Source organism: Meles meles, chromosome 9, assembly GCF_922984935.1.
Source record: "Meles meles chromosome 9, mMelMel3.1 paternal haplotype, whole genome shotgun sequence".
NCBI classification, from domain to species: Eukaryota; Metazoa; Chordata; class Mammalia; order Carnivora; family Mustelidae; genus Meles; species Meles meles.
The window spans coordinates 75,004,237-75,030,779 of NC_060074.1; the positions used below are offsets into that span (position 1 = coordinate 75,004,237).

The 26,543-nt window shown below is 38.5% G+C and overlaps 1 protein-coding gene across 1 annotated transcript in view; it reads right to left on the reverse strand.

Moving 5' to 3' along the window:
* Nucleotides 1–1,227: 1,227 nt before the first annotated feature.
* The window catches only part of CCDC141 (coiled-coil domain containing 141), a 220,131-nt gene continuing 194,815 nt past the window's right edge, over nucleotides 1,228–26,543 (reverse strand). The window contains exons 18-24 of the mRNA XM_046018027.1: nucleotides 22,607–22,747; nucleotides 21,648–21,842; nucleotides 20,078–20,261; nucleotides 16,569–16,681; nucleotides 12,673–12,789; nucleotides 5,185–6,032; nucleotides 1,228–2,777 (exon numbers count right to left, since the gene is read on the reverse strand). Of these exons, the coding sequence (XP_045873983.1) occupies nucleotides 2,510–2,777; nucleotides 5,185–6,032; nucleotides 12,673–12,789; nucleotides 16,569–16,681; nucleotides 20,078–20,261; nucleotides 21,648–21,842; nucleotides 22,607–22,747 (1,866 nt within the window). The 3' untranslated portion in view covers nucleotides 1,228–2,509. The remainder of the gene's footprint in view (nucleotides 2,778–5,184; nucleotides 6,033–12,672; nucleotides 12,790–16,568; nucleotides 16,682–20,077; nucleotides 20,262–21,647; nucleotides 21,843–22,606; nucleotides 22,748–26,543) is intronic.

Genomic DNA, 26,543 nt, shown 5'->3' on the forward strand with positions numbered 1-26,543 from the left:
CCAAATACATATTATATTTGGTATGTTCATCAAATACATCAGGGGTTTATACCTTATTTAGTCACACACTGTCGGTGGATGGATATATATATATCCCACCCTGCTGCCCACATTAGCCTTTAACTGGCATGCAATAGGTAAAGCAAACAAACAAGTCCCATGCCCTAACAACCTCTAGCCACAAATTCAACTAAGATGGCAAAATGGGAAAGGAGATCTTTCTAAATTAACAAGAAAGAGACAGAGAGTGGGACAGGAACTTGTCATCTGGTGTTGCCAGCCCTCTTTTGACATGACTAGAGTTTACTATTTCACTTCAACATGGTAATAGCAGTTAGGCAAGATATGTAAAATATGTGGGGGCACCTGGGTGACTCAGTGGGTTAGGCCTCTGCCTTTGGCTCAGGTCATGATCTCAGAGTCCTGGGATCATGCTCCGCATTGGGCTCTCTGCTCAGTAGAGAGCCTGCTTCCCCCTTTCTCTCTCTGCCTGCCTCTCTGCCTACCTGTGATCTCTGTCTGTCAATAAATAAATAAAACCTTTTTTAAAAAGTTACATGTATATTCATTTTACATGAATATGTGAAAATGGACAAAATGGATAGGAGACTTAAGAGACTCTGAGTTCCCTAGGACATTGTATATATAAGCTTTTAGCTCATTTCTGTCAAAATCTGGAAGAAAATTAAGAGATTTAATTGTTTAAGTAAATTGATGCACAGAAAAAAAATGTCAACTTTACTCAACCACAGATTTCATATCTTCAAATAACATTCAGTAGCTTTTTAATATTAACATGAATATATTACATTTAAATATTTTTATTATTATAGAGAGAAAGTCTTGCAGTAACATATTTGGTTCCTTCTCTTTATCAAAAATCTATTATAAATTATTCTTTCAACTAAAGATTTTGCTCAACCATGACAAGACTATGTTTAAAATTTAAAAACAGGGGCACCTGGATGGCTCAGTGGGTTAAACCTCTGCCTTCAGTTCAGGTCATGGTCTCAGGATCCTGGGATCGAGCCCCACATTGGGCTCTCTCTTGGTGGGGAGCCTGCTTCCCCCTCTCTCTCTCTCTCTGACTGCTTCTCTGCCTACTTGTGATCTCTCTGTCTATCAAATAAATAAATAAACTCCTTAAAAAAAAAAAACACAAAAAACCCAAATACTTCTCTCATTCATGTTTATTTTTAAAGGGAATCAAAAAAAGGTCCTCTTTTCTAAATAATGTATTTCAGAAATGCACAGGAAAATTCTTCAATATTATAGTGATAATCAGAAGAAAAGGACAGAATTCACCTTATGTAGTCTTATTGCATACTTTTTCCCTAGATCATACTAAATGCACCCTCATAAGTTAATTTCAAGTCTTTGAAAAAGATATAATCTTAAGAAATTAGAAAGGAATTTAAGTTCCAATTTATAAAACATCACCTTTCCACATGGGAAAGGTTGGAAATCACAGACTAATACCACTCCATAAATATTCCAAAAAAAACAACATATGAATGAGATAGTGGGCAGGAGGCAAAGTGATGATAAGTCCATCAAATAATATAATTACTTTCAGCCTTCATAGAATGCTTTCCGTTTTCCAAATCTTTACAAGACATGAAAAGAAAATTCTCAGTTGCCCGAGAGGTAGATGATAAATCCATTTTCCAAATGGGAAACTGAGGCATAGAGATGTCTTTACTACAGGCTGCAAAAAAATGGTCAGCAGCAGAATGAAGAGAAGATGTGGGAGGAACAGGTTGCCATTGTGTATGCATGGTTGTCCAAAACCCTGTCAGCCGCGTGACAGGAATTACATCGGTCCATCCGCAGCCCGTGCCCCATTTTTACTCTATGACAGGTACAGCTGATGGAAGTTTGAGCCTCCATCTACAGTTGACAGCACATCTATTCGCCATTGTGAAACCCGTGAGATCAGCTTGAGGAATGATTATTTACCGTGGCCTCCCCAGACTTAGGAAGGCAGGCTAGATTGAAACGACATAGAATGTATTTCAATAAGTGAGATCAAGGCATGAAACGCAATGAAAGGACAGCTGATGTGATAAGGTAAATTACAGCTTCTCTTCAATATTTCTCCTGTTATTCTATGGAGATGTTTATGAGTACAATTAAAAATAAATTCTCAAACAATTGGATTTGAAATTTAATTCACATCTCTCTGTTGATGTGAACCTTGACATACATGCTCTTAAGTGAGGAGGGAATAAAACTAGTGTAATTTTACTGGGCTTTATATTGAACACATCTTTCTAGAATACAAAAATGTATGCTTATCCGCTGCTAAGAATTTACCAAGCTCCTCAAATATACTAAAACACTAAAGAAAATTTGCTTATTTCATTGAGTTTGGTATTAGCCAAGCAAACAAATGGCTAGAACAGGGGTACACTTGGAGGAGAGTTGCAGGAAGATGTGGGAGATGCAGAAAAATAAACAACCACCTTTAGGCTTGTGAGAATGACGTCCAAGAGTGCCAACCCCGCAGTTACTGTGCAAGGACCCAGTACATGAGGGACACACTAATATAGATGACACACAGTGTTACCCAGTTTATTCTTGTGATTGGTGGCCTGTGGTTACCTGTCACGTGGAGGATGACATTGGAAGAGAGAATGCCACTAGAGTTTTGGGCCCGAGCCACATAGAGGCCTGCGTCTGCCTCACATACCTTCGGAATGAACACCGAATGTCTTGTCTCCTTGTGTAAAACCTGTAAGTGCCCATCAGCAGACAATTTCTGGCCCTTCTTGTACCTGAAGCAGAGAGTCAGTTTTTAAAGTCAGGATCACTGTAAATTCACATCATTTCTAAGCTCTAAAACCCATTGCAAACAAGCCCATTACCATTGCAATACTCTCTCTCTAATATTAGCAGGAACCGTCTAATACTGCAGCTACCAAGGATTCCAATGGGGCTGTTCATCCTTCAAGCAGAGATTGGAGACTTGTGGCCTGAGAAGTGCTTGACCGGATCAGACCATATTTTTCAAAAAACTGAATTTTTGAACAACATTTAACAGTTGAAATAGTGCATGTGAAAATTCAGATATCCAACTATTCTTTTTAAAAACACCAAACAGGGTGCTTGGCTGGGTCAGTCGGTTGAGTGTCCGACTCTTGATTTCGACTTGGGTCATGACCTCGGGGTTGTGAGATCGAGCTCCGTGTGGGGCTCTACACTGGGCCTGGAGCCTGCTCAAGATTCTCTTTCTCCCTCTCCCTCTGTCCCTCCCTGTGCCTCAACTCTCTCTCTCCCTCTGTAAAACAAACAAACAAACAAACAAAACCCCATAAGAAAAACGAAGCCCATCTGGTCACAGAGGGCCACCATTTGCTTATGGCAACAATTACCTAGAGTGTGAAATGGGACTCCTTTATTTGGCCTGTGTCATTCTTTCAGCTGCTATGGAATAAGAGCCTGTGAGTTCTGGGAGTCTATATTGAAGGGAGACTCATCCATCCCATCATAGATCCGTGTGAGAACAAAAATATGCTGTTTTGGAGGAAGGTACTTATACAATATTTCCTGGCAAAAAAGTTCATTTCACTTTTATGAATTAATTTCATTAGCAGAAAAAGATCTATAATTATAAAAGGCATTTGTGCAATTGGATTATCACTGTTAATGATATGTTTCTAAAAGTTTCCTATGAATGTGAGTACTTAGCTGCCTCTTTTTAGGAAGCAAATAATTTATTTTGTATATTCCAGATTCTTGTTTATTTATATCCATGTTCCTTCACCTAGGGAGTGGTGACAAACCGGAATCATTTTCTGTTCCCATTGCTTATGTGATAATTTTGCATTTTTATGAGTGTCCTAAGAATGTTTATTTCCAAGAGCTTGCTAGTTGGTAATTGAGCAAAATCACTGTAAATCCAAAAGCAAGATATTTTTTCACAATATTGTGATAATTCCTCAACAGTAAGTACTAACCAAGTTATTTATTTGTTGTATGGACAAAACCAAGAAACACTGCAGACAACATTTTTCTTTGGGGTGAATTGATATTTAATAATGAATTAAATAGTTTCAAAAGTCATAAATATGAAATTCCTGATCTATAAAAAAACCATGCAGTTGTAAAAACAAGAAAGTCAGACAAAAGCATGAATGGCTGCCTTGTAGCACAAGTGTAGTCTCTTCTCATCATCGGAGAGACCAAGTTTTCTCATGGATTCTTTTGGTAACCAACTCACACTTCAAGTATCATCACTGGGCACACGTAATAGTTGAAACTGTTGATGAAACATCTGCTGAAATACTATGATAAATAAATGCTACTTTACTTATCTTAGTTTACGAGTATGAATTCAGTCTCACATATTTATAACTTTGTCCTCAGAGAAATCTAACCACATGAAAAATTTCTAAATGTTTAGAAGTAACCCACGTAGTGAGAAAGTGAGAGCTACTTTTAAAACAACAGTGATTCAAAACTTGTATTCTGCAGCTTACTTTCTATTAAAACAAATACGCTAAAAATTAATGTCTCCAGAGGGAAATCTTATTGTTCACAGCTCAGTTATTACACCACCTTTCAAAAATGGGTTTATTACCTGTCACTGGGAGCAACTGTGAAAGAAATATTTTTATTCCTTCTTTCACACTGAAGAAATTTATAGAAAGAAATCTTAGTGAAACAAATATTACAAAAGTGATGTGTGACTCTGTTGGGAAGAGGGAAAAGATGAAATAGGTGAATGAAAGGAAAGGAGAAAATCCAAATTCTTATGTTTTTTATCGAATACAGGACGTTAAGTTAAATGTCATGCTTATGTAGAAATAAGCAATAGGAAAGAATTTCAACTCACAATCTTCAGAAACGTGGAATGTTAGACTAATACCAAAAACAAACCCAAACAACAACAACAACAAAAACCCCAAAAAACAAAAACCAAACCCCACAAAAGAGCACGGCTAAGTTGCAGTGCCTTTGGAGTTGGTTACGTGATTCTTTTATGTGGTTCCTTTTGCTTTCTTCTGGGGATTAGCCATGCTGTGCCTGCAGGGAGAGCTGGGGTTGGTGTGAGGTTGAATCATGCCAGGTGCAGGGTTGCAGAATACTAATCAGCTAGCCCTACACCCTTAAGTTAGTGCACACAGAATGATTTGCTCCGTCATTCAATGTGTTTATGACTTGTCATTATAAGCTACCCACCATGTCAGAGTAGGCTCTGGAAATCCTGTTACTTCAACTTCCAAAGTCACTGGCGAACCTTCCGTGACAGTTACATTAGACAGGAGTCTGGAGAAATTAGGTGCCTGGCCAGCGAGGCTGACCACAGTGTTCTTTGCTGATGTGCATTTAATCTCGTCTTGGGGGACCATTTGCCTCTGATAGGCCCGTCCGGGGTCTGAGAGAAACCCAAGGCCTGGGAATGCATCCTGGGAAGCATGCAGCCTGTCTTGGGGTTTAGTGATATTATTACCGACATGCACTTTCTCCCGGGTTTCTAGCAAACATCCCTGAGACTGAGGGTGCTGCTGTGAAGCTCTCTCATGCACGTCACTCGGCATGCTCTCTGGATGTTTAGCCCTGATTGTGCAGAAGGCAGTACTTTTTTCCAGAAATCCTCCGGAGGTTAATGGGAGCTCAGCTTTGAACTGGGGGTAAGGCCTCTCAAAATGACTTGAGAATGTTTCTCTCTCATCATTGTAAGTGTCAGCAAAAGCAGCAGGTGGTGGAATGTCCGAGGCCTGGGCCTTCCCTGGCCTGCTGGCCCCAGTCTGCATCTTGTAGCTGCCTGTGTGAATGCTGAGGGCAGGGCTGGCATGATCCTCCTCGTCCATGTCAGCCGGGCCAAGATGGGGATCGGGGCTTCCCGGGAGTGGAGGCAAGGAGATGTCATCAGGTGAGACACATTCATATTCTTCTCCTGAAAGCGTGTCTGCAGGCAGGAGCTGGCCTTGGACAGCACCCTCTCTGTCAGGGGGCGGCTGCTTCAGGTGCTGGGGATACTGACCCTCTCCTGTTCCATTGATGGCCAAAACACCTGCTCCCTGCACCTTCAAAACGGAAAAGCCAAAGCTTCCGGTTAGTCACTGAGTTTTCTTTTTCCAGGCCTCAACTTCGATCAGGCAGACAATCTGAGAAAACCTACAAGTGAGTTAAAGCTTGAGGCCCTGGAACAAGTGGTACAGCACTTGAAACCATCCGCCTGTGGAACCTGGGCCTAGTCCCATGCCATGACTAAGGAGCTGGTAAACTGACCTGCAGTCTCTGAATGAAATGTGATCGGCCTTGTGAAACAGAGGCAAGAAAGCTCTAGTTTTCACCTATAATGAGGGGGTTGAATTGGATCAATGTCTTCCAAATCATGATCTGAGGAGTATCCTCCCACCAGCAAATTCTGCTTTGTGTCATGGGTCTACACTCCACGGGGACACACAGTTCCTAAATCTCAGAGGTTCCCTTGATAGGCGATCCCTCAGACCCTCCTAAGAATAACCCCTCTTTCTTTCTTAGGAAAGCCACTCACCATTATTATTACTGTGGTGAATTATGCACAATATGAGACTTACCATTTTAAGCATTTTTAAGTGTATAGTTCAAAGGCGTTAAATACACTCACATTGATGCAACCATCCATCATCCCTCTGCAGAACTTTTCCATCTTTCCAGACTTCAACTCTGTACCCATTAAACACTAAGTTCTCCATTCTCTCCTCTCACCAGTTCCTCCTACTTTCTGTCTTTAGGAATTTGATAACTCCATATACCTCATATGGAGAAAGCCATTTTTAATGACTGGTTTTATTTTCTTAAAGCCCCTTATTTTTATTCTTCCATTGAAAAGTACCTATTAAGCACTTGTTTCTTACTAAGTACCATGCCAGACATTGGTGAAATGAAACGAGTAAAAGTAAACCCAGTCTGTGCCTTCAGGGAGATAAGAGCCTAGTGGGGGAGGTAGATATCAATGGAACAATCATACGTTATGGTCTTCCGCAAAAGAACACCAGATATAAAAGGGGAAGGTCTGCCACTCATCCTTCCGTGCCATGTGGAGCGCAGGTCATGCTAGGAGCCTATGAAAAGCAGTCCCTTGCCTCCTGCTTACGCTGATCTAGTATGTCTCTCTGCTAATCCGTGTCTATCTCTGGTTTCAGAAGATGCTCAAATATCCTTTCTGGCATAGATTAGAAAGACCACTGAAGCTGATCTCATCTATCTCAACCTGTTGTTTTATATCTACTTTTTTTTCCCCTTTCCTCGGTATTTGGGTGCATTTTTACTTACTTAACAATTACCACATTTTGTCCTATTGCTACTATGTGCACCTAAGACAGTTAGGTCTCGCCTTGACTTTGAGTTCTTCGTTTTAGCTCATAGTCCTGCCCCTGACATATATTTTATACATAATTTTTGAAAAATAAATATATTTCAGGTTGAAGATCAGAAGCAAAAACAAAACGATGTTCCTTCTACTTTCCCAGAGATACAAATGGTCCTCAGAGAAAGCACAAGCGCAGCTTTAGGGAAAGTGGTTTCCTTCAGCCATTTAGTAGAAGTTAAAACTCTAGGTCTAAAAAGAAGCCAGAAGTTTTTTAAAAGCTCTTGTCATTAAAAAAAAAAAAATTACTAAATAAGCACATAGGCAATAGGAAATGCCCCTCCTTCTTCGGCTTGGCTCTGCCTTTGTTTTCTTTTTCAAAGGGACTTTGATCCAGCTTCCTATTCAGTCTAGGAAATCTCCTCCATGACATTCTGGTAGCCTCTGAACACTTTTCCCGAAAGGGTGCTTTCTTTGAGAAGAATTTTATGCTTTATTTGTGTTAAGAATCTCTTCCTGGGGACACCTGGGTGGCTCAGTGGGTTAAGCCTCTGCCTTTGGCTCAGATCACGGTCTTAGGGTCTTGGGATCGAGTTCCGCATTGGGCTCTCTGCTCAGCAGGGAGCCTGCTTCCTCCCCTCTCTGTCTGCCTCTCTGCCTACTTGTGATCTCCGTCTGTCAAATAAATAAATAAAATCTTTAAAAAAAAAAAAAAAGAATCTCTTCCTGTATTTAGCAAAGCTATGCCTTCACTTGGTATCCAACAATGGATCTGAGCTGGCCTCCCCAAGCAACACAGATGTCTGACTGCTCTCCTCTTTTAACAGCCTTTTGACTGTTTGGAGAATTGGTGCCACGACCTCTCAGTCTCTTTCATTGAACTAAAACCTCCAGGTCTTCATCTGCCTTGACTCCAGGACTTTTATCATCCTGGTCACCTTTTGGGAAGCCCCACTCCCACTGGGCTATAAGCTCCCTCACAGCAGGGACATTCAATAGGAGGGTCATCCATGGCCAGGCAAATTCTTAACAACTTCTTAACAACTTCTTTGGGGAACCTGTGTCTTTCCAGAGAAGAATAATGTTTAAGAATTGTCTGAAAATTTGCAACAAGTTTAGGAGAGAAACTTGAGTAAGAATCCAGTCTAGTCTCCTCACTCCTTCTCACCTCTTGGGGAGGAAATGACTTAGTCGGCCGTGGGTTTAGACCGAGCATGCTCAGCTCTGGCTTTCCGAGGCCTCTCTTGTTGATCTGCCTTCCAGCAGATGTGTGTATTCACACTCGCTCTAAAGTCTGAAAGGGCCTGTACAGAAAGCCTGGGGTTCTCTAGCTGTGCACCCAAGTGTCTGGGTAGGCAGTCTATCTAAATCAGTGATGAGGTTTTAGGAAACCCCCTAGAAAAGTCCAAGCCATGTTCCCTAAGCCAGTTTTATGAGTGATTGATTCCTGACTCTTGTGCCTCTTGTTCAGATGACGCCAAACTCAGAAGGCAATCCAAGAACATTATTTTCTTACCCTGTACAATTCCTAAAGTAGAAAAATGTTGTCCACAGAAAATAACACTACCAGATAATTTCTACTGACAATAAGAGAGAGAGAGTATTATCAAATCTTTTCCTAGAAACATTTCAACTTCTTAATGCTCCCCTTAAATATGTTTATTTCCAGGATTTATTTACTTTCAGATGGGAACTACTCAGTGGACCAACATCTCCTTGATCTATACAATATATTTTTGTTAAAGTGATTATATTAGCTTTTTTGTTTCTATAAGAACCACATGTGACTATGATTCATATTGAGTTTTTAATCAGCTAAAATTTTCTACCTTCTCTATTAATGCCATTGACAAAAGTGTTGAACACTGCAGAGTTTAGGACAAAGTCAGATGTCTCCCCAGGGCAAGGCACACTATCTTCCAGGTTGACACTGTTGAACTACCTAACATTCTTGGAACTGTTATAACCTGACCAAACTCATTCAGTTCACATCTTTCCACCTACCGTAAGAGAGAGATCATGAATGTGTTTATCAAATGACTTTTCGAAATCACAATAAATTTTGCCTATGGCACTAACCTAGAATTATCCATTAAATAATCATCTCCCAAAACAAAATAAGGTGAATTTAATACAATTTTTCCTGAGTCAATCCATGTTGGCCCTCGGCACTTCTTCCTTTATTCTCAAAGACAAATAACCTTTCAGTTTTTAAGTCATTATGGAATTCTACAAAAATTCCTTTTTAATTTTAATTAATTTTTAAAGTTCAAGTATAATTAACATACAGTGTTAAATGTGTCACGTGGTGAGAGATGGTAGCTACACTTGAGGTGAGCACCGTGTAACATATAGACTTGTTGAATCACTATGTACACCTGTACAATGGTACTTTAATTTAAAAAACAATAAATTACAAAGCAAATGATAAAAAAAGTACCTACAATAGCTATTTTTGATGCTGCCAACTGTAATTAAGCATCAACACTATGTGTCATTATTTTTTTCTTTTTTGCAGCAATGTACTTAATCCAGGCAGGTGGATCCAGACTACTTTCTCTGTGAGACGAGAGGGTATTGATTAAGCCGTGGTCTTGTGTTCTACTCCATCTGAGCAACTGATTCCCCTCCCCCATATTAGTCTGGTTCTAAGACTGTGTGGGGAGTTAAGTAACCGCTTCTTAAATTTTTAAATTATCTTTTCTATGATATGTTAGCTCCAAACTGGACTGTCAGATAATGTATATTAAGGGGAACTTTGAAAACATAAATTTGTTTTAAATTTGCTTTTCTTGGGGTGCTATGACTGAGCCACCTAGGTGCCGTGGGCAATATAGACTTTTTTTTTTTTTTTAAAGATTTTATTTATTTATTTGACAGACAGAGATCACAAGTAGACAGAGAGGCAGGCAGAGAGAGAGGAGGAAGCAGGCTCCCCGCTGAGCAGAGAGCCCGATGCGGGGCTCGATCCCAGGACCCCGAGATCATGACCCGAGCCGAAGGCAGCGGCCCAATCCACTGAGCCACCCAGGCGCCCCTAGACATTTTAATATTTATTCTTGTTTGTGGGACAAGAGGAGCCTCGGGCCCTCCTACTCTGCTGCCATCTTCCTCTGACCAAACACTACTGGAATTGTTCTTTTTGAGTCAAATAACTTTCCAAATACGATAACACCATTTAGGGTATCAGAATTGGACACAATGATTCCCAGATAAGCTTTTATTTTACTTGGTATTTTTGTTATCTCTCCATATGGCTTTTTGGGAAATCATCACAACTGACCCATAATATAAATGACAGAGATAATAGAATGGTAAATGTGATTGAGCTGTTTAAGGGACGATTACTGTCACCCTTTCATTTTGCTGTCTGTGCTAACTGCACCTGAATGTATATGTGAAATGATGTCAGTGAGAGTTCTTGACAGCTATAATTGTGGGCCTTCACTTTTATACTAAATAACAAATGACCTTTTAACATATATTAAAAAAAATTGATTTCACAGTGAAAATAAACCTTGTTTATTTTTATTTAAAGGAATCTTTTTCTTTAATTTTTTTCTAAGAAAAATAAATATAAACAAGAAAATCCGTATTTACTAAGTATAAATGGGTATGTTTGCTTTGGTAATAATGAGTTTCACTTCAATTCTTAGTAAATGGGTGGTTGACAGTGTAGACAATGTGCAGAATTTAAAAAATAAGTTGAATTTAGTATCTCTTAGAAACCTAGTTAAGAAGGGGGCATCTGGGTGGCTGTCAGTTAAGTGTCTGCCTTCAGCTTCCAGGGTCCTGGGATCAAGCCCCATATGGGGCTTCCTGCTCAGTGGGGAGACTGCTACTCCCTCTCCCTCCGCCACTCCTCTCTGCTCATGCTCCCTCTGTCTCACTTGCACTCTCTCAAATAAATAAATAAAATCTTAAAACAAAAAGTTACCTAGTTAAGAAAATGTGATGCATTGAATGTTATTCTTTACTATTTCAATGGGATGATCTCAATCAAGGGTGATTTTGTTCTCCAGGGAACATCTGGCGATGTCCACGGTAATTGTTTGGTTATGACAACTGGGTGAGGAGTGGGAGTGCCACTGGCATCTAGTTGATAGAGGCCTGGAATGTTACTAAATATCCTATAATGCACAGGACAGCCCTCCACAACAAAGAATTCTCTGGGCCAAAATACCAATAGTACTGAGATTGAGCAATCCCAGAGACCAATCACAGTAACCAAAGGCCAACTGATATAAGACTAAGATTCAACAGAGTGATCAAGGTTTGGCAGCTTTCCTTTGCTTCAGAGTAGAATCAGGGTTTAAATGCTTTAAGACTATCCCACAAAAAAGCCAGTTTGTATAATGATACTTGCTGCCTGGACATTTTATAATTGCAATAGACCTTGACATAGATTTAACCTGTGGAAAAGATTATAGAAGGTTATATAGAAGATCTAAGAATTGTACTGACTTGAAGGAAAGATAAATCATTCTCCATGAGATAACAACAAGTGGGAAGATATTTATTTTAAATTCTCATGTCACAAGAAGAATACTTTATTAATTTGGGGGCAGTTGAGAATAATGTTAACTCTGTTTGTTCCTTCAGTTCTTTGGGAGAAAGAGAAACACTAGAAGCAAATTTGGCAAAGCAAAAAGATAGGAGCTAATTATAGTCCAGCAGCTATAAACAGAGAGAGAGCAACTTATATTGAAAATCCATAATGATGTGATTTAAATAATGCTTTTGAAATTATGAAACATTTGCATTTTGTGAATATTTGCAGTTTTTGCTACATATTTAATTTATGGGCAATATATAGATTGTAAAGTAATTTAAATATTTTAAGTACTTTAGTATTTATATATCAGTTGGATCCTATGTTTTAGTATATTACCTGGAAATATCTTAGAGATAGCTTCAGTGGAATAAGACACAAGCTAATTTCATGTATTAAGATTTTCCAGTGGATAGTGTGAAACAACAGAACCATAGCTTGGTGATATAATAGAGAGAAGTCAAATTAGAAGTTGGGATTGACTGTAAAAGGAAAATGGGAAAGACAACTAAAGGTGGGAGAAATAGTAGTAGTTTGGAGTGACAGTATGGTGACTGAAGGGCTATCCCAATACCACTGTGCAATGCTGTGGTCCCACTGTTAAACAGGAGATGCTCAGAGGAAAATAGCATAAATGGAAGAACAACAACTAAGTAAAGGGTAGAAGGGAAGTACAGGATAAGGACATTAACATTGCATGTCCATTGAAAGATTTGATTCAGATAGAAAAGAAGGCTTTAATTCACTTTTTTTTTGTCAATGAATAAGGACTGTAACCTCAAAACAGAATGAATAACTGAGATTACATAATTTTCTTTACCTTATTCCTTTCTTCATTGAATAGTGTCTGCGTATTTCTCACTGGTTCTTTTAGCAGGTCGATGAAGTCATTATGGAAGTCTTCCGAATTCACCTTTGTCTTTAAAATGTCCCCCTGCTGTACAAAGCAATGGTTAGTGAGAGCCTGGGCCAGGAAAGCTGGAAGTACAGCGCTACACAATAACCCCTAGGAAGACAACATAGGCCACTTGGAACCTTTCCGCAAATGTATTCCACAAGAGACAGGACTCTCATGTTGTGATTTACAAAATTATCTTGTTAAGCTCACAGCTCCCCATCCACCTCACTGCTTTGATAAAATTCATTGCCAGTAAAAATTGGTTGTTCGAAGGCCCAGCCAGAACGAAGTCATTATTGCAGTAGGATGCACCTACAGGAGCATTCTCTAGAGAAAGGAATCATTGTGCGTGGCCATCTAAGCCATTAGGAGCACCTTGGGGAGAAGTGCTAAGGAAGAAATATCTGATGATTTTGGTGAAGAACAAAGAGGAAATCCAGAGAATATGCAGACTCATGAAGAGAGGAAGAAAACATCACTGAGCATGGTAAAGAAAAAAAGTTGATTACAGAGGATGCTTCCTGTGGGTGATATTTTGCTCCTATAGTTCATGGAACTGTTTTAGTCAAGGAAGTACAGGCACTTGCAAGCTGTTGGGGAGCCCCTGTGAGGGCTGAAAAGAGTCTGTAAAGGTGAAAGGAGCCTCAGGTACACCAAGTTTAGGATGATGGATTTTACCACACCAGAACATTCTCTATTCCACCTGGAACATGGTCATTAAATGGGCCTTAAAGAAACAGCACACTCCTCAAAGTGCATGTGCTATACGGACTCAGAGAATCTGGGGGGAGATTCAGATTTTAGTCTAATTCTAAAATGTAAGCTGGTTGGTATTAGTGAATAAGTTACTCCGCTTTAGTACACATGTGATATCTAATCTCAAAATGGCAGTTGTTGTGGAAAGAATGCTAGATTTTGAATTGTATTTAATTCTAGAGTTCACCACTACTGATGGTGAGGCCCCAGGCAAAGCACTTTTACCTTCTTTGAACTACACCTCTAGAACAAGGAAAATGGGGTCCCTGCCTGGCTCATTAACCTGGGTGGCTAAGCATCTGACTCTTGGTTTCAGCTCAGGCCATGATCTCAGGGATGAGAGATTGAGCCCTGCATAGGAGTCTGCTTGTGCTTCTCTCCCTGCCCCTTCTGCCTCTGCTCATGTGCTCTTTCTCTCTCCCTCTCCTTGAATGAAAGAATGAATGAATGAATAGAATCTTTAAAATAAATAAAATAGGAAAACCACATTTGCCTTACCACCATCATAAGGTTATTTGGAAATCACTGAGGTAATATATATGAAAAGTCTTCCTATATCTCAAATTGTTATACAAATAGAAAGGATTATTATCATTATTTCAGCTTTGATAGGGATTTCTGGGCCTACTGTTAATAACCCCTACAAAATACCCATAGCATCAACCTTAAAAACATAAAAACTAGGCATTTATGCTCTCTTGCAAATATCTGTAAAGTGTTAGTAAGCATTCTTTGACAAGCTTTTGTTCAGGGTCTAACTTGTAAGAGTCTTGTTGATACCCATAAGTCTCACCAGAAAGGCCCTTCCTCATTTTTTATATCTACCCAAATCAAACCTTTTTGAGCTATTAAAGGATTCTTCTTCTCTGTACCAATCCTTTGAGTTTTTACTACAAATGCCAAAACTCTTTCTAGAAAACCCACCTTAGGCAAAGCACAGTATTAAATATTGTGTGGGACCCTAAAATGAACAGAACCATAGGGTTTTCTCAGGTGTAATCAAATAGATGGGTTGGGGTAGTGATGGTAGTTACTTGTGATGATTATAGTAGGAAACAATACAAGTGTTCTGGGGGATCAGAGAGGAAGGGACAAAGGACTTGCAAAAGCCTAACAAAGGAGTTGAAAAAGAGGCAACATTTGGGTTTGGCTTTGAGAGATAGTAAAATGTAGATAAACAGAGAGAGAGAAGGTCATGCACATGAAGGTTTAGAAGCAGAAAACTCAGGAATATGGGATGGTCCACCACTGAGACAGGGACCTACAGCGAATATAGAAGCACACTAATTTGGAAAGACACTCAGCCGCAGAACATTGGAAGGCCTTGAATTTCAACTTTATTTGGTAAGCAATGAAGAATTTATAGTGGAGTACTTTGAGTATAAAAACGATACTAGCAGCTGGATTTAGGAAGGGTAATCTAGCTAGAGGGTATAATTAGGAGGCTCCTGACTAGTGCAAAAGAGAATCCAGGTGATGGGTTGAAAATGAGAAAAAGAGGGTGCAATACTAACTAAAGTGTGTAAAAAGAATGGGGAATGAGGAAGTGGGCAGAGGGAGTGGCAAGAGCTTTCAGAAAGAATGGCCATGAAGGGATAAGAAAGTAAATTTTGTTAAGTGGACCTCATTTGAAGATGTACAACAGAAATGGGAGGGCTGTTCTAGATAATAGAGAGCAAAGAGTCAGACAAAGCTGTGCTTTTCAAGCTGTATATTGGAAGTCAGGAGAAGAAACAGATCCTCAGAAGGTTGGGTGAAGGTGGAGAAGAAATGATCATTGTTTAAAAAGATAATATGCATATGGCATATTCGTACATTACTGGTGACAGTAAAATTGTAAAATGTTTGTGGAATGTAATTTAACATATGTATATTAGAAACATTAACAACTTCATGCTCATTTACCCAAATCTGCTCTGGAGAGTTTATGTGTAGGGAACGATACAAGAGAAAAAAAAAAATCTTTATGTGCAAAGATGTTCATTGCAGTGTTATATAAAATGGTAAAAAAGTTTAAGATCTAGTTTCTTAAGGAAAAAAGATAATTTGTTTGGTCACCCACTCAGTTAAAAGCTTAGCAAACTATTTTGAATGGACTGAGTACTCAAATTTATGACATGGAAATTCATACAGAAAAAATGGTTGCTAGAAATATAATTCTACTCTGAACTACAAGAGCACACTTATGTCTCGATATCAACAATGATCACAATAATTATGGATGTCTTCACATTTCAGTTCTCAGGGTTACTCTGTGATTAGGTTTCCCTATTCACTCCACTGTGAAGATCAAGAAACTGAGAAACAAAGAGATGAGGTAATTCACCCCAAATCAAAAGTCCAATAATTTGAAGGACTGGTATTCCTAGGCAGCTGTGTTTTACTCTAAAGCCTACATTCTTAATTGCCTCGTTATTCTCTCCATCTTAAGTAACCAGTTCTTTCAGCCAGTCCCTAAAACAGTACTAATGAAGCTAGTTTTCACAAAATACAGACAAAAGAATATATGCATTTCTCTCTTTTAACTGGATTTGCCTAGGCATTAGATATCAACATCCTCTCTAGTCTTTATTCCACCAACTTTTTATTTCATGAAGGATGTTAATGATTAGTTTAATACTTCTATGAAGCTAAATGTTCAATGAATATAACACCTGAGGATTTAATTTTATTTTCTCTGGGGCCACAATTTGGAAGGGGGAAAAAAAAAGCCCTTCCATTTATTATTCGGGAATGAAAACATAAGGCTACTTAATACAGACTTTACTTTGATTTTAATGGCACACATTTATCCTTTAGGATGTGATCCATGAAAATGTAAATGAGACACCTTAATTGTGTTTGGCCCTCCTTCCCAGCAATATTTTTCTCTGCAGTGATGGAAAAGAAACAGAATTAATTATCAGAAACACCTAGATAATTATGTTCGAAAGCTGTGAAACAAATGTGCACATTATGTCCCTTGAGAATTTCTATTAGAACATCTTTGCACTAGAAGACACTTATCAACACATTTTTATTTATATCACTTGAAAATACATATTCTGGGAAGAAGAAATTACCTTCAGCTTTTCTTCAAGCTCTGTGAGAGAGACACATAATTCAGTGATAGATTCAAGAACCTCTTTGTGTTTTGCCATTATTTTCTCAGTGTATTTCTGCCGTTCTTCAAAACCTGGGGAAGAGAAGGGACAAAAAAACTATTTTTGAAGTCAAATCCTTAGCAGAAAAAAAAAAATCCCAGGCATCAGTTCACCTCCCCAGTGTCTGGTGTAAAGGCTGGTAGATAGTAAGTGCTTAATAAATACCTGTTAAATAGAAAAATAAATGAATGAAGGCATTTTTTTAAAAAACGGGTACCCCAGAAAAATGATTACATTTGCTGTACCTTGTCGCTTTTATGTAACCTAAATCATGTTGCTATGCTAATATTCTTAAAGCACCACTCTAATCAGTTGTTTCCTGTTCAGAACATGGTCAATTCTTCATTTATGCTTTGAAAACAGTTTCAAGGTGCTTCTGACAAATGTTTGTCACCGTAGTTCTCTCATATACTTAGTCTCTGGTCGAAGTGCGCCTCTTCTCCACAGCAAGTAGTCTCTCCTCCACCAGGAATACCCTTCCCCAGACTCCCTGCTGTCTACTTCAAATACCAGTATCTTTGTGACATGTTCTTAATCCTCCCCACATAGATTTTCTCTCTACTGGAATAATAATAAAAATAGCTACCACCACGCAGTGAATGCTTATTATTTGACTATAGCTAAGCAGTTTATATGCATTAATGCAATTTTCCTTGGATTTTCTAGGCTCTATTGCATTTTACAAATGAGGAAACTAAGGCCCAGAGAGCCTCTTCAGGCCGCCCAGATAGTAACGCAGAAGCAGGGATTTGAAACCAGGATTGCAGACTCCACGGGTTAGACTAAGCGGTATTTCACAATATTACAGGCTGCATTGTGTGTCCTCTAGAACTTGCCATGTTGAAGCCTCAGTCCCCGGTATCTCAGAATGTTACCACATTTGGAGATAAGTTCTCCAAAGAGGTGATTAAACTAAAATGAGGCCATGAGATTAGGGCCCTAATCCAGTGTGAGTGGATCCCACCAGTGTAAGATGAGGGAGGGACACCAGGACAAGCGTGTGCATGAGGGATGCCCATGGGAAAAGGCAGCAGGAAGGCAGCCAGCTGCCAGTCTGGGAGAGAAGCCTCAGGCGAACCCTGTCAGCACCGTGATCTTGTGATCTTGGACTTCAGCTTCCAGAACTGTGAGGAAATGAATTTCTCTTGTTTCAGCTGCCCAGTCTATAGTATTTCGTGATGTTAACTCTAACAAACCAATATACATGCCTTTCTGGCTGCATTTACTGTAACATGACTTCTAGGTCTAGGCTGTGGATTCCCGAATGAAGGAACTAAGTTTTATTTATCTTTTTATCAATCATAGCTCCTCATACATAATAGGTACTCAAAAATTTTTTTGAGATAAATTTATTTGCATTACAATTCTGAGTCCAATGATGTTTGGGTGGCCTGTAAGAGTTAAAATAATATTCCTAAAGCTTTTTACTTATTGCGAATTTTAAAAAATTACATAGCTTCTCTACTGAGTAGATGAAGATTCACATTTATTTATTTGTTCAAGGTATTCAGTCAATGATTCATTTATTCATCACGTGTTTGTTAAGCACTTAGTGTGTATCGTGAAGCAGTAAACTAACAGGTAAAATCCCTTCTCTCATGGATTTTGCATGCTGGTGTAAAAGCCAGACAATGGACAAATAACTATACAATCTGTCAGTTGGTATAAGGGCCAGGAACACAGATAAAACAGGACGCAGGATATACTGAAGGGAGGGGAATTAAACTAGTGTCCGGTCTGCGTGAGTACGTAACAGGGTCCTGAAACTGAATACGCACTCAAATACAGTGACAAAACATGCTTCCCTTGTCAATGGAGAAGACAGATGAACAGATGAATAATTTCACTACAGTGTGGAAAGTACAAAAATAGAGGGAACCATATACAATGCTGTGGAATCAAAGGGCGTTCACAACATTTTAGGGCACTTATACAGTAACTGTGGTAAGAATGAGATATCACATTCGTTTTTATTAATTTTTCAATCCATATTTTATTATTTTTGTTTCTACCTTTTCCTTTTGGCAAAGTACTAACAATTCATTCTCAATAATTTAATATTAGGTAGTACAGTATATATGTTTCTACACATTTTTATGGCTATCCATGGATAGCGTTTCATGTTGCGTGAGAAAATATCCACCTGGCAGTAATGTGGGCAGCCAGCTGAAACATTTTGTACCACCCAGTGTTATCTTCTTTCTAAGCTAGATTTGCCTGGCCACTGGGAACTACCCTTGGTCTATAGGAACAATATCAGGGGATTCTTGAAACTTATTCCTCAGCACCCCTAAGGGCTATCATCACCCAGAGGGTTTCTGAAATGAGGGCCTCCTTTAGATAGAAAGACTCTTGAGACTGACAACTGTATTCTCTTTCCTGGTCATGGAGAAGACAAAAGCAGAACCAGTGAGATGGTAATTTGAGTTCTCCTGTTTATTCCATAAGGGAGAGGAAGGCAAGGGAACTGTTCCTTAAATCCACTAACCAAACCATCTGTTTCTTAAATCTACAAACCACACCCTTCATAGAAATATGAGGACTAGAGACATCAATCTTAGCTTAACACCCACTTAAAGTATTATGGGAGTTTTGAATGTTTTTTAAGAAATCGCCCTCATGGAAATGAGTTTGGTTTTTGTTGTTGTTGTTGTTTTGTTTTGTTTTGTCTGCTTATTACCCAGGGGATGACCAACAGGAATAGGGGAGAAAAGAGAATGGAGAAGGAGGGTTTACACAAGATAGTTAAAATCCGTAGACTTCCTTGGGGTGCCTGGGTGGCTCAGTGGTTAAGCCTCTGCCTTCAGCTCAGGTCATGATCTCAGGGTCCAGGGATCAAGCCCTGCATCAGGCTCTCTGCTTAGCGGGGAGCCTGCTCCCCCCCACCTCACCTGTTCCCCTCTACCTTACCTGCTCCCTCCCAAACCCCGCTGCCTGCCTTTCTACCTACTTGTGATCTCTCTCTGTGTGTGTCAAATAAATAAAAACTTAAAAAAAAAAAAATCCAGGGACACCTGGGTGGCTCAGTTGGTTAAGCAGCTGCCTTCGGCTCAGGTCATGATCCTAGAGTCCTGGGATTGAGTCCCATATCGGGCTCCTTGCTCGGCAGGGAGCCTGCTTCTCCCCCTGCCTCTGCCTGCCTCTCTGCCTACTTGTGATCTTCCTCTGTCTCTCTCTCTGACAAATAAATAAACAAAATCTTAAAAAAAAAAAAAAATCCAAAGACTTCCTCTCCTGGAGGCAGAAACGCCTCCCTCTATTCCTGGCTGTTTACTTTTGTAGATATGGGTGCTTATCTTGAGTCTCTTGCCTGAATAATTGCTGTAGTGAGGACCCTGAGGGCTTGTCATGCTCTGCTTTCTGCTGGATTAGGTACACTATAGATTTGTTCAAGGGCAAATTGCTGGTTATTTTAAAAGAGACCTCACCATATAAGCGCTGAGCTAGGTCACTGATCTCCTGAATCCTTTCTTCTTGCTGAGGCACGGAGGGCATGATATATTTATTGAACTGCTGGTGGAGAATTTGCACAGCTTCCTTTGTCTTGCATTCTGTGGAATATTTTCCAACTCTTACAACTGTGGCACTTGCATCTTCATACCAAAAGTGACACTAAATTAAAATGGGATAAGCATAGATTAAAGAGAGACCATGTTCTAAAGTTCTTCATTTTGACCACTGAAGTATCAAATTTCAATTTCCTCAAACTTTATAATCACATTAGTTTGAACTTTCTAAGTCATCATAAGGAAAATGTCAAAATATGATCATAGGTTCCTGCACTTGGGTAGTAGAGTTAGATAAGAAAATAAAGGTATGGAAATTCATTTGATTTTCCTGCCTTCTTAGATTTGCCTGAAATAGACTTGCTAAGAACATTGCAGACTTACAAGTACAGGAAATATAAAAAGCATACGGCACGAAAAAGAATTCAAATATCAGCTAAAAGAAAAGACAAAAAGTTCAAACATACAGAATCCTGCCAAAATAATTGAAGTAATTAACAACACATGGATAAAGTACTGCCTGCTTACTAAATAAATTCTCTTCTAAGAATGAGATTATTTTATGGGTTGAGGAACAGCATTTGACCTTTTTGCTTTGTTTTGTTTTTAATAGAAGTTACTCAAGTCATATTTTCAAAGCACAGTGGAGAATTGAGAGTTTCTCACCAAAAATACTAAATAATGGTGATGGAAGGAATGTGTCTGACCATGGCCAGAGTGATTATGATGAGTGAGAAATAGAAACACATGAGTCGGTTAGGAGCTGGCTGTCTATAAGTGCCACAGGGTCACAGCAAGTCTATGGGTCAGACACAGAGGAATGATCATCTTCATCTTCCTCAGTACCGTGTCAAATCTAAAATCTGCTGCATTCGTGGCAGAGAGACGTTCTGTATCACAGAATAATGACATTCTGTATCGCAGAATAATGGGCCACAAAGAACTTCAAGTGTGGAATTTCTTCAGCATGAGGTGTGCAAATAACAACTGTAATTTGTCAAATTTCCTATAGCTTATGCATCCTCTACCATTTATCCTCTCAACAAAAAGAAAAATAACACCAATAACAATTTGTGTACATGAAACACCCCACTATCACATTTCTTTCTAAACATTTGCAAGTTCCGTGAAATAAATAAGTCACTTTGAGTATTTTAAACAGATATCCAGCAGTGAGCATAATTTCATGATGGTTAAACATCTTGAGTTGTTGGCGTTATGGAGAAATGAGAAACTCTCCTATGTTGCTGGTAAGAGCAAATTAGTAAAATCTCTCTGCAGAACAATTGGACAAGGCTATCAAACTTTGCACCATTCGTCCCCTTTGGTCCAGCAATTCTACTTTAAGAAATTATCCTAAGGCAATAATCATGAAAAGGAGGAAGATGCATAGATTTAATGACAAAATTAACTGCAGTAGCATTGTTTTAAAGTAACAGAGCAATTTTTAAAAACATTACATGTGGACACCATTTCAACAAGGAAAAGATACCTCTTCTATCATCTCCTGGAGGTGCTCTGTCAGGTCCAGATTCATCTTGTAATCTGTCACAACTTTGTCAAACTCATCCACATGTTTTTGCAAATCCTTCATGGCTTCCAAAAGAACATTAACTTTATTATTTGGATAACTCAAGAAAGAATCAGAAGTTTTATTCTCAACTTTTTCCATTTTCTTTTTCAAAGCCTATGCAAAAAAGAAACAGTTTTAAAAACAAAATTCAATTTTTATTTATGAGGCTAGCTAGTGATAATTTATTGAGAGAAAAACTTGGGGAAAAATTTTGCAGCCTTCTCCCTGATGATATATTAAAATCATAATAATCACAAATGTATTTTGGAAAGAATGGGCTTTCTTCCACATAGTTTACTGATCCATCATTAAAATCATATAGAAAATTCACTACATACCAGGTCCTATTCCAGATTTCGAGAATGATAGTATGATTTAAAAAAAAGACAATGATCATAAAATAAAATACGTTCTTGTCTTCAAGAAGCTCACTGTCTCCTGGGAAAAATATTCAAGTTATCTAGCTGGTTCATGCGGTAATTGAGGTAGTGTAGGAGGTTCCGGGAGTAGTGGAGTAAGTTCCTGACGTACGCATGTGCAAGGAAAGGAAATGGGGTATATAAAAGGTGTGCACATGTGTGTGTGTGTGTGCATGTGTATGTGCTCTGGGGAAGAATGGAAGCAGAGAGGCTGGGTAGATTTGGTAGAATTCATTCTAGAGCTGCCTCAAGTGATAAATTAACTTATACATTTTACATGAGGAACTCAACTGTTACAAAAGCAGAAAACTATCATCTGAATCCTGATGTTGCAAAAAAGCCCAAGGGTTAGGCATCTAGAATTGACATGCAAACTGATTTTGTAATAATCATAGTAGGGCATGCATGCACATACACACAAACATATACACAGACACGCCACCCGCACCTTCTCTTTACCTGTATTTTTTCAGCATGCACATCAACTTGTTGAATTTGATACTTAAGAGCCTTCATATTCCGAGCCTTTTCATTTTTCTTAGTGTAATTAAACTTTAAATTGTTGAATTTCTTTTTGATATCTCTGAATGACTCTTTGAGCTGCAGTTCAATAAAAAGAAAGAGGTGATTTCCTTAAAATGAGGACACTAATATTGACTTGTAATAAATAAAAAAATCTTAACAGTTCAAAATATTCATAATCCTTAAAATATATTCAGTGATTTTTCAATAGGAAACAAATCTGCGAAGTGAACACATGAGAATTTAAACATATTCCAAAATTTAAATATAAATTGTTCTTTGTACTTTTTGATGTGTAGTTTTTTTTCGAGAGTGTGGGGGAGGGGTAGAGGGAGAGGAAGAGAGAGAATCCTAAGCAGATTCAACGCCCAGTGCACATCCCCATGCAGGGCTTGATCTTGCAAACCTGAGATCATGACCTGAGCCAAGATCAAGAGTCAGATGCTTAACCAACTGAGCCAACCAGGTGCTCCTTGATTTGTCATTTAAAATCAGAGTTATAAGTACAGAATATCCCTTGGCTTCCAAATAAGACAGTTTTGAACATATCAGATTTTTAACAACTCTAATTTTCTTATTTGTATTTATTTGACATTATGTTTCCCATACATTCTGTTCTCTGTGTGCTAGCATTTGCCCCAGATCCTTATGCCTCCCAAGGCTCTCTTACAGTATCAGGAATAAATATACTAGGCTCCAATGAGCTGTTCCTGTTGCAGAGGTCAATGAAGGGTCAACATTCAGACCACCGAGGACATTAGCGGGATAAAAGAGGAGTCCCAATATGAAGTTTAGTAGGAAAAATACTTTACTCGCCCAAATCCAGGTTAAAAATTATTTTTCATGAGCAGTTTCCAGAAGAGATTTCCTTTTTAGATATAGGCCACTAACTTTAGATGTCCTTCCAAACCAGAAAGTAAAGGGACAGCATCATCACTGATGGCAATGCTAACTTGTGTATAAACAGAGCATATGGCAACGAACGGAGAGTGAAGCATGCATTATGACAGCCTTAAGAACACACAGTTCAACTTTACCAGTGAACCGAAGCCCTAAGCAGTTCAGTCCCATTAAACACACCACTTTCTGTACCCTTTCCCATATTCAAGAAAGATAAACATATAGACAGGCAACTCTCTCTTTATATTATCAGCAAAGAGAAGTACAGAGAAAACATAAACCTTCTCAGATTATATGGAAGCATTTAACAGCAAAAAAATGAACAATGTCATGGTTGATAAATTTGAGCTATGATAAGAAAAGCCAGAAACACATTAAAATTCTTTTCAATGACAGCAAATAAATTATTTGGAAGGGAATAAAGGCTGTGTACATGCTAGATTTTAGACCTGTAATGCAGAAAAAACATATCTGCCCTAAAAATATTTGCTTTCTCCAAATGCTTATTTCAAATCCTGCATATTATAAGAACCAAACCTTGACCTTATCTTTAACATTTCTTGGAGACAATTACCTATAAAGGACCTAGCAGACTTGCATACATGGAAATCATTATGCTGATGCAATTTTTGCCTCTCACACACCTATACTTAATCAGTGATGTTTATGTCATATGGTAAATGAAATTGTTGAATACTTGTTTTAAGGTACCAATTAAGCCAATCAATATTAAACATTTAAACTGATAAATCAGTAACATTCTGAAGAAATGGCAAGAACTCTAGTTTCAAAATTTAAAAACTATTTCTCTATTAGAACTCACACAAATATTGGAGAAGATCATGTTCATTTGGCATACTTATAATATGACCAGTTAATATTTAAATTCTTTGACATTCAGTGTTTAAACATGCACGTGTTCAATTTTAGTGGAAAAATACAAATGGGATTGAGATATATAGGGATTACATCCTGAGTTATTCACATAAAACTTGGGCAGGAACTCTTTCCCCCAAAGTCATAATCTGTGATTGTAGGTAAAATAACCACCACATCTGAGGAAACCACAGATTCTTGTATTAAAAAACATGTCCCCAATAAAGAGTTATTGTTTCATGGGTACAGAATTTCTTTTTGGGATGATGGCAAAGTTCTGGAAATGGATAGTGGTAATGATAGTAGAACAATATGAGTGTACTTAATATTAACCTTAACCTTAAAATGGTTAAGATGGTACATTTTATGTTACATGTATTTTACCACAATTAAAAATATAATTTCTATTTTTAATAAAAATAAGCAGAATTAAAGAAAAAAGAAAAGGGAAATATATGTCCTGTTACTAATAAGTATCCATTGGAAAAGAAAATTTTATATTCTTTTCTTTTGTACTAGAATGTAGTACACATTATAAATTAGAAAGGAAGAGGGTCTTGGTCATCAATCTGATAATCACTGGGTTACGTCTGCTTGTTTAAATGAGAAGGATCAACTTCTATTCAAAAACTAGGTGATGAACAGAGAAAGGCTGAGCCTTCACACTGTAATTCTAAACCATGAAATTTTAAATCTGCTTTGGATCAAAAAACTTAAGACCAATAAATGATGAGCACAATCTTATTTCTGCGGCTTCAGAATGTATGCACTTCCACTGAAGATGATTTATAAGACCAAAGAGTGTTCATGGTGCTATGAGTATGTGAAATGGAATCAGCTTCTTTCTGACACATGAGCTCCTTTGACAAAGTTGCCGGCACGTCTCTCTTTTGGCCCCGTAGAAATGCATTTTAAATCTTCGACCTTTCCCAGCTGAAATTTAGGACTTTTGCAGCTACAAGTGGAAGGCAGCATGAACGAACTACCTTTAGCAAGTAGATTTTCAGAAAAACCTAACCATGCCTAAATTTCTTACCTGCACATTCTAACATGAAAACTTAACTTCCCAACTAATCCCCATGTAACTTGTGATCATATTTTTAAAGGGACTGAGTGCCATGGTTGTTTGGCTGTGGGATCATTGTTCCTGCAGCTGTTTCTAACTTGAGTTAGCTTGTCAACAATGGGGAATGGTGGAAATGGCAAGACTGCTCAAATGGAACACGTAAGCAGAAAGAAACACCCAAAGCCTGGGCAGGATAGTTCACCCTATTCAAAAAATTTAACATTGTTATAATCCTTATTAACAAAATTTCTAAAAGCCTTTAAAAACTTTAGGAGAAATTTATTTTTTCCTAATGAATAATGTGATTTTCCTATGTTTCCACTTGTTCAGCTCCTCCATATTTGTTATGAATCAGCAGACTAAGTTAATACAGTCATGCTTAGGAATAAAATTAAGACTTCAAAATTGTGGTTGTTTTGAACCAGAATGAACATCTTTACCATATTTCCCAGGGAGCAGTGAGCTTCTCTCAGGGTTAGGAATGAACAAAACTTCTTTGAGAAGCAGCAGAAGCAAAAAGAGGCTGATGACAACCAGGCTGGATTTCTATTCTTAGTCTTGACTAAGCTGGTTGAGGTTGCTCTGGCATAAGAATGTATTATTGAGAGTCTGGTGCTGGCAAGGCCAATATATGTGAGGGCCATGGGACATTTTAAAACTAAGGAAACACATTAAAAACTAAAGCCTTTCCAGGCACCTGAGTGACTCAGTCAGTTAAGCATCCGACACTTGATCTCAGCTCAGGTCTTGATCTCAGGGTCCTGATTTCAGGCCCCATGTTGGCCTCCACACTGGGAATGGAGCCTACTAAAAAAAATTAAAAAACAAAGCCTTCATTGGAACTAAAGCACAGGTTTGGCCAGACACAAAAATGCAAAACAGTCCATTTCTCTTCATGTCCACTTCACAGGCTTCATTTCTTGCTCATCCTTTTGCCCACTCCAGTAAAAAAGCTTTCTGATGCTCATTTCCAGTAACAGAAGGCTTCACAGTTATCACTGCCTGGGGATGCTTGCATTTGAAATGAAAGCA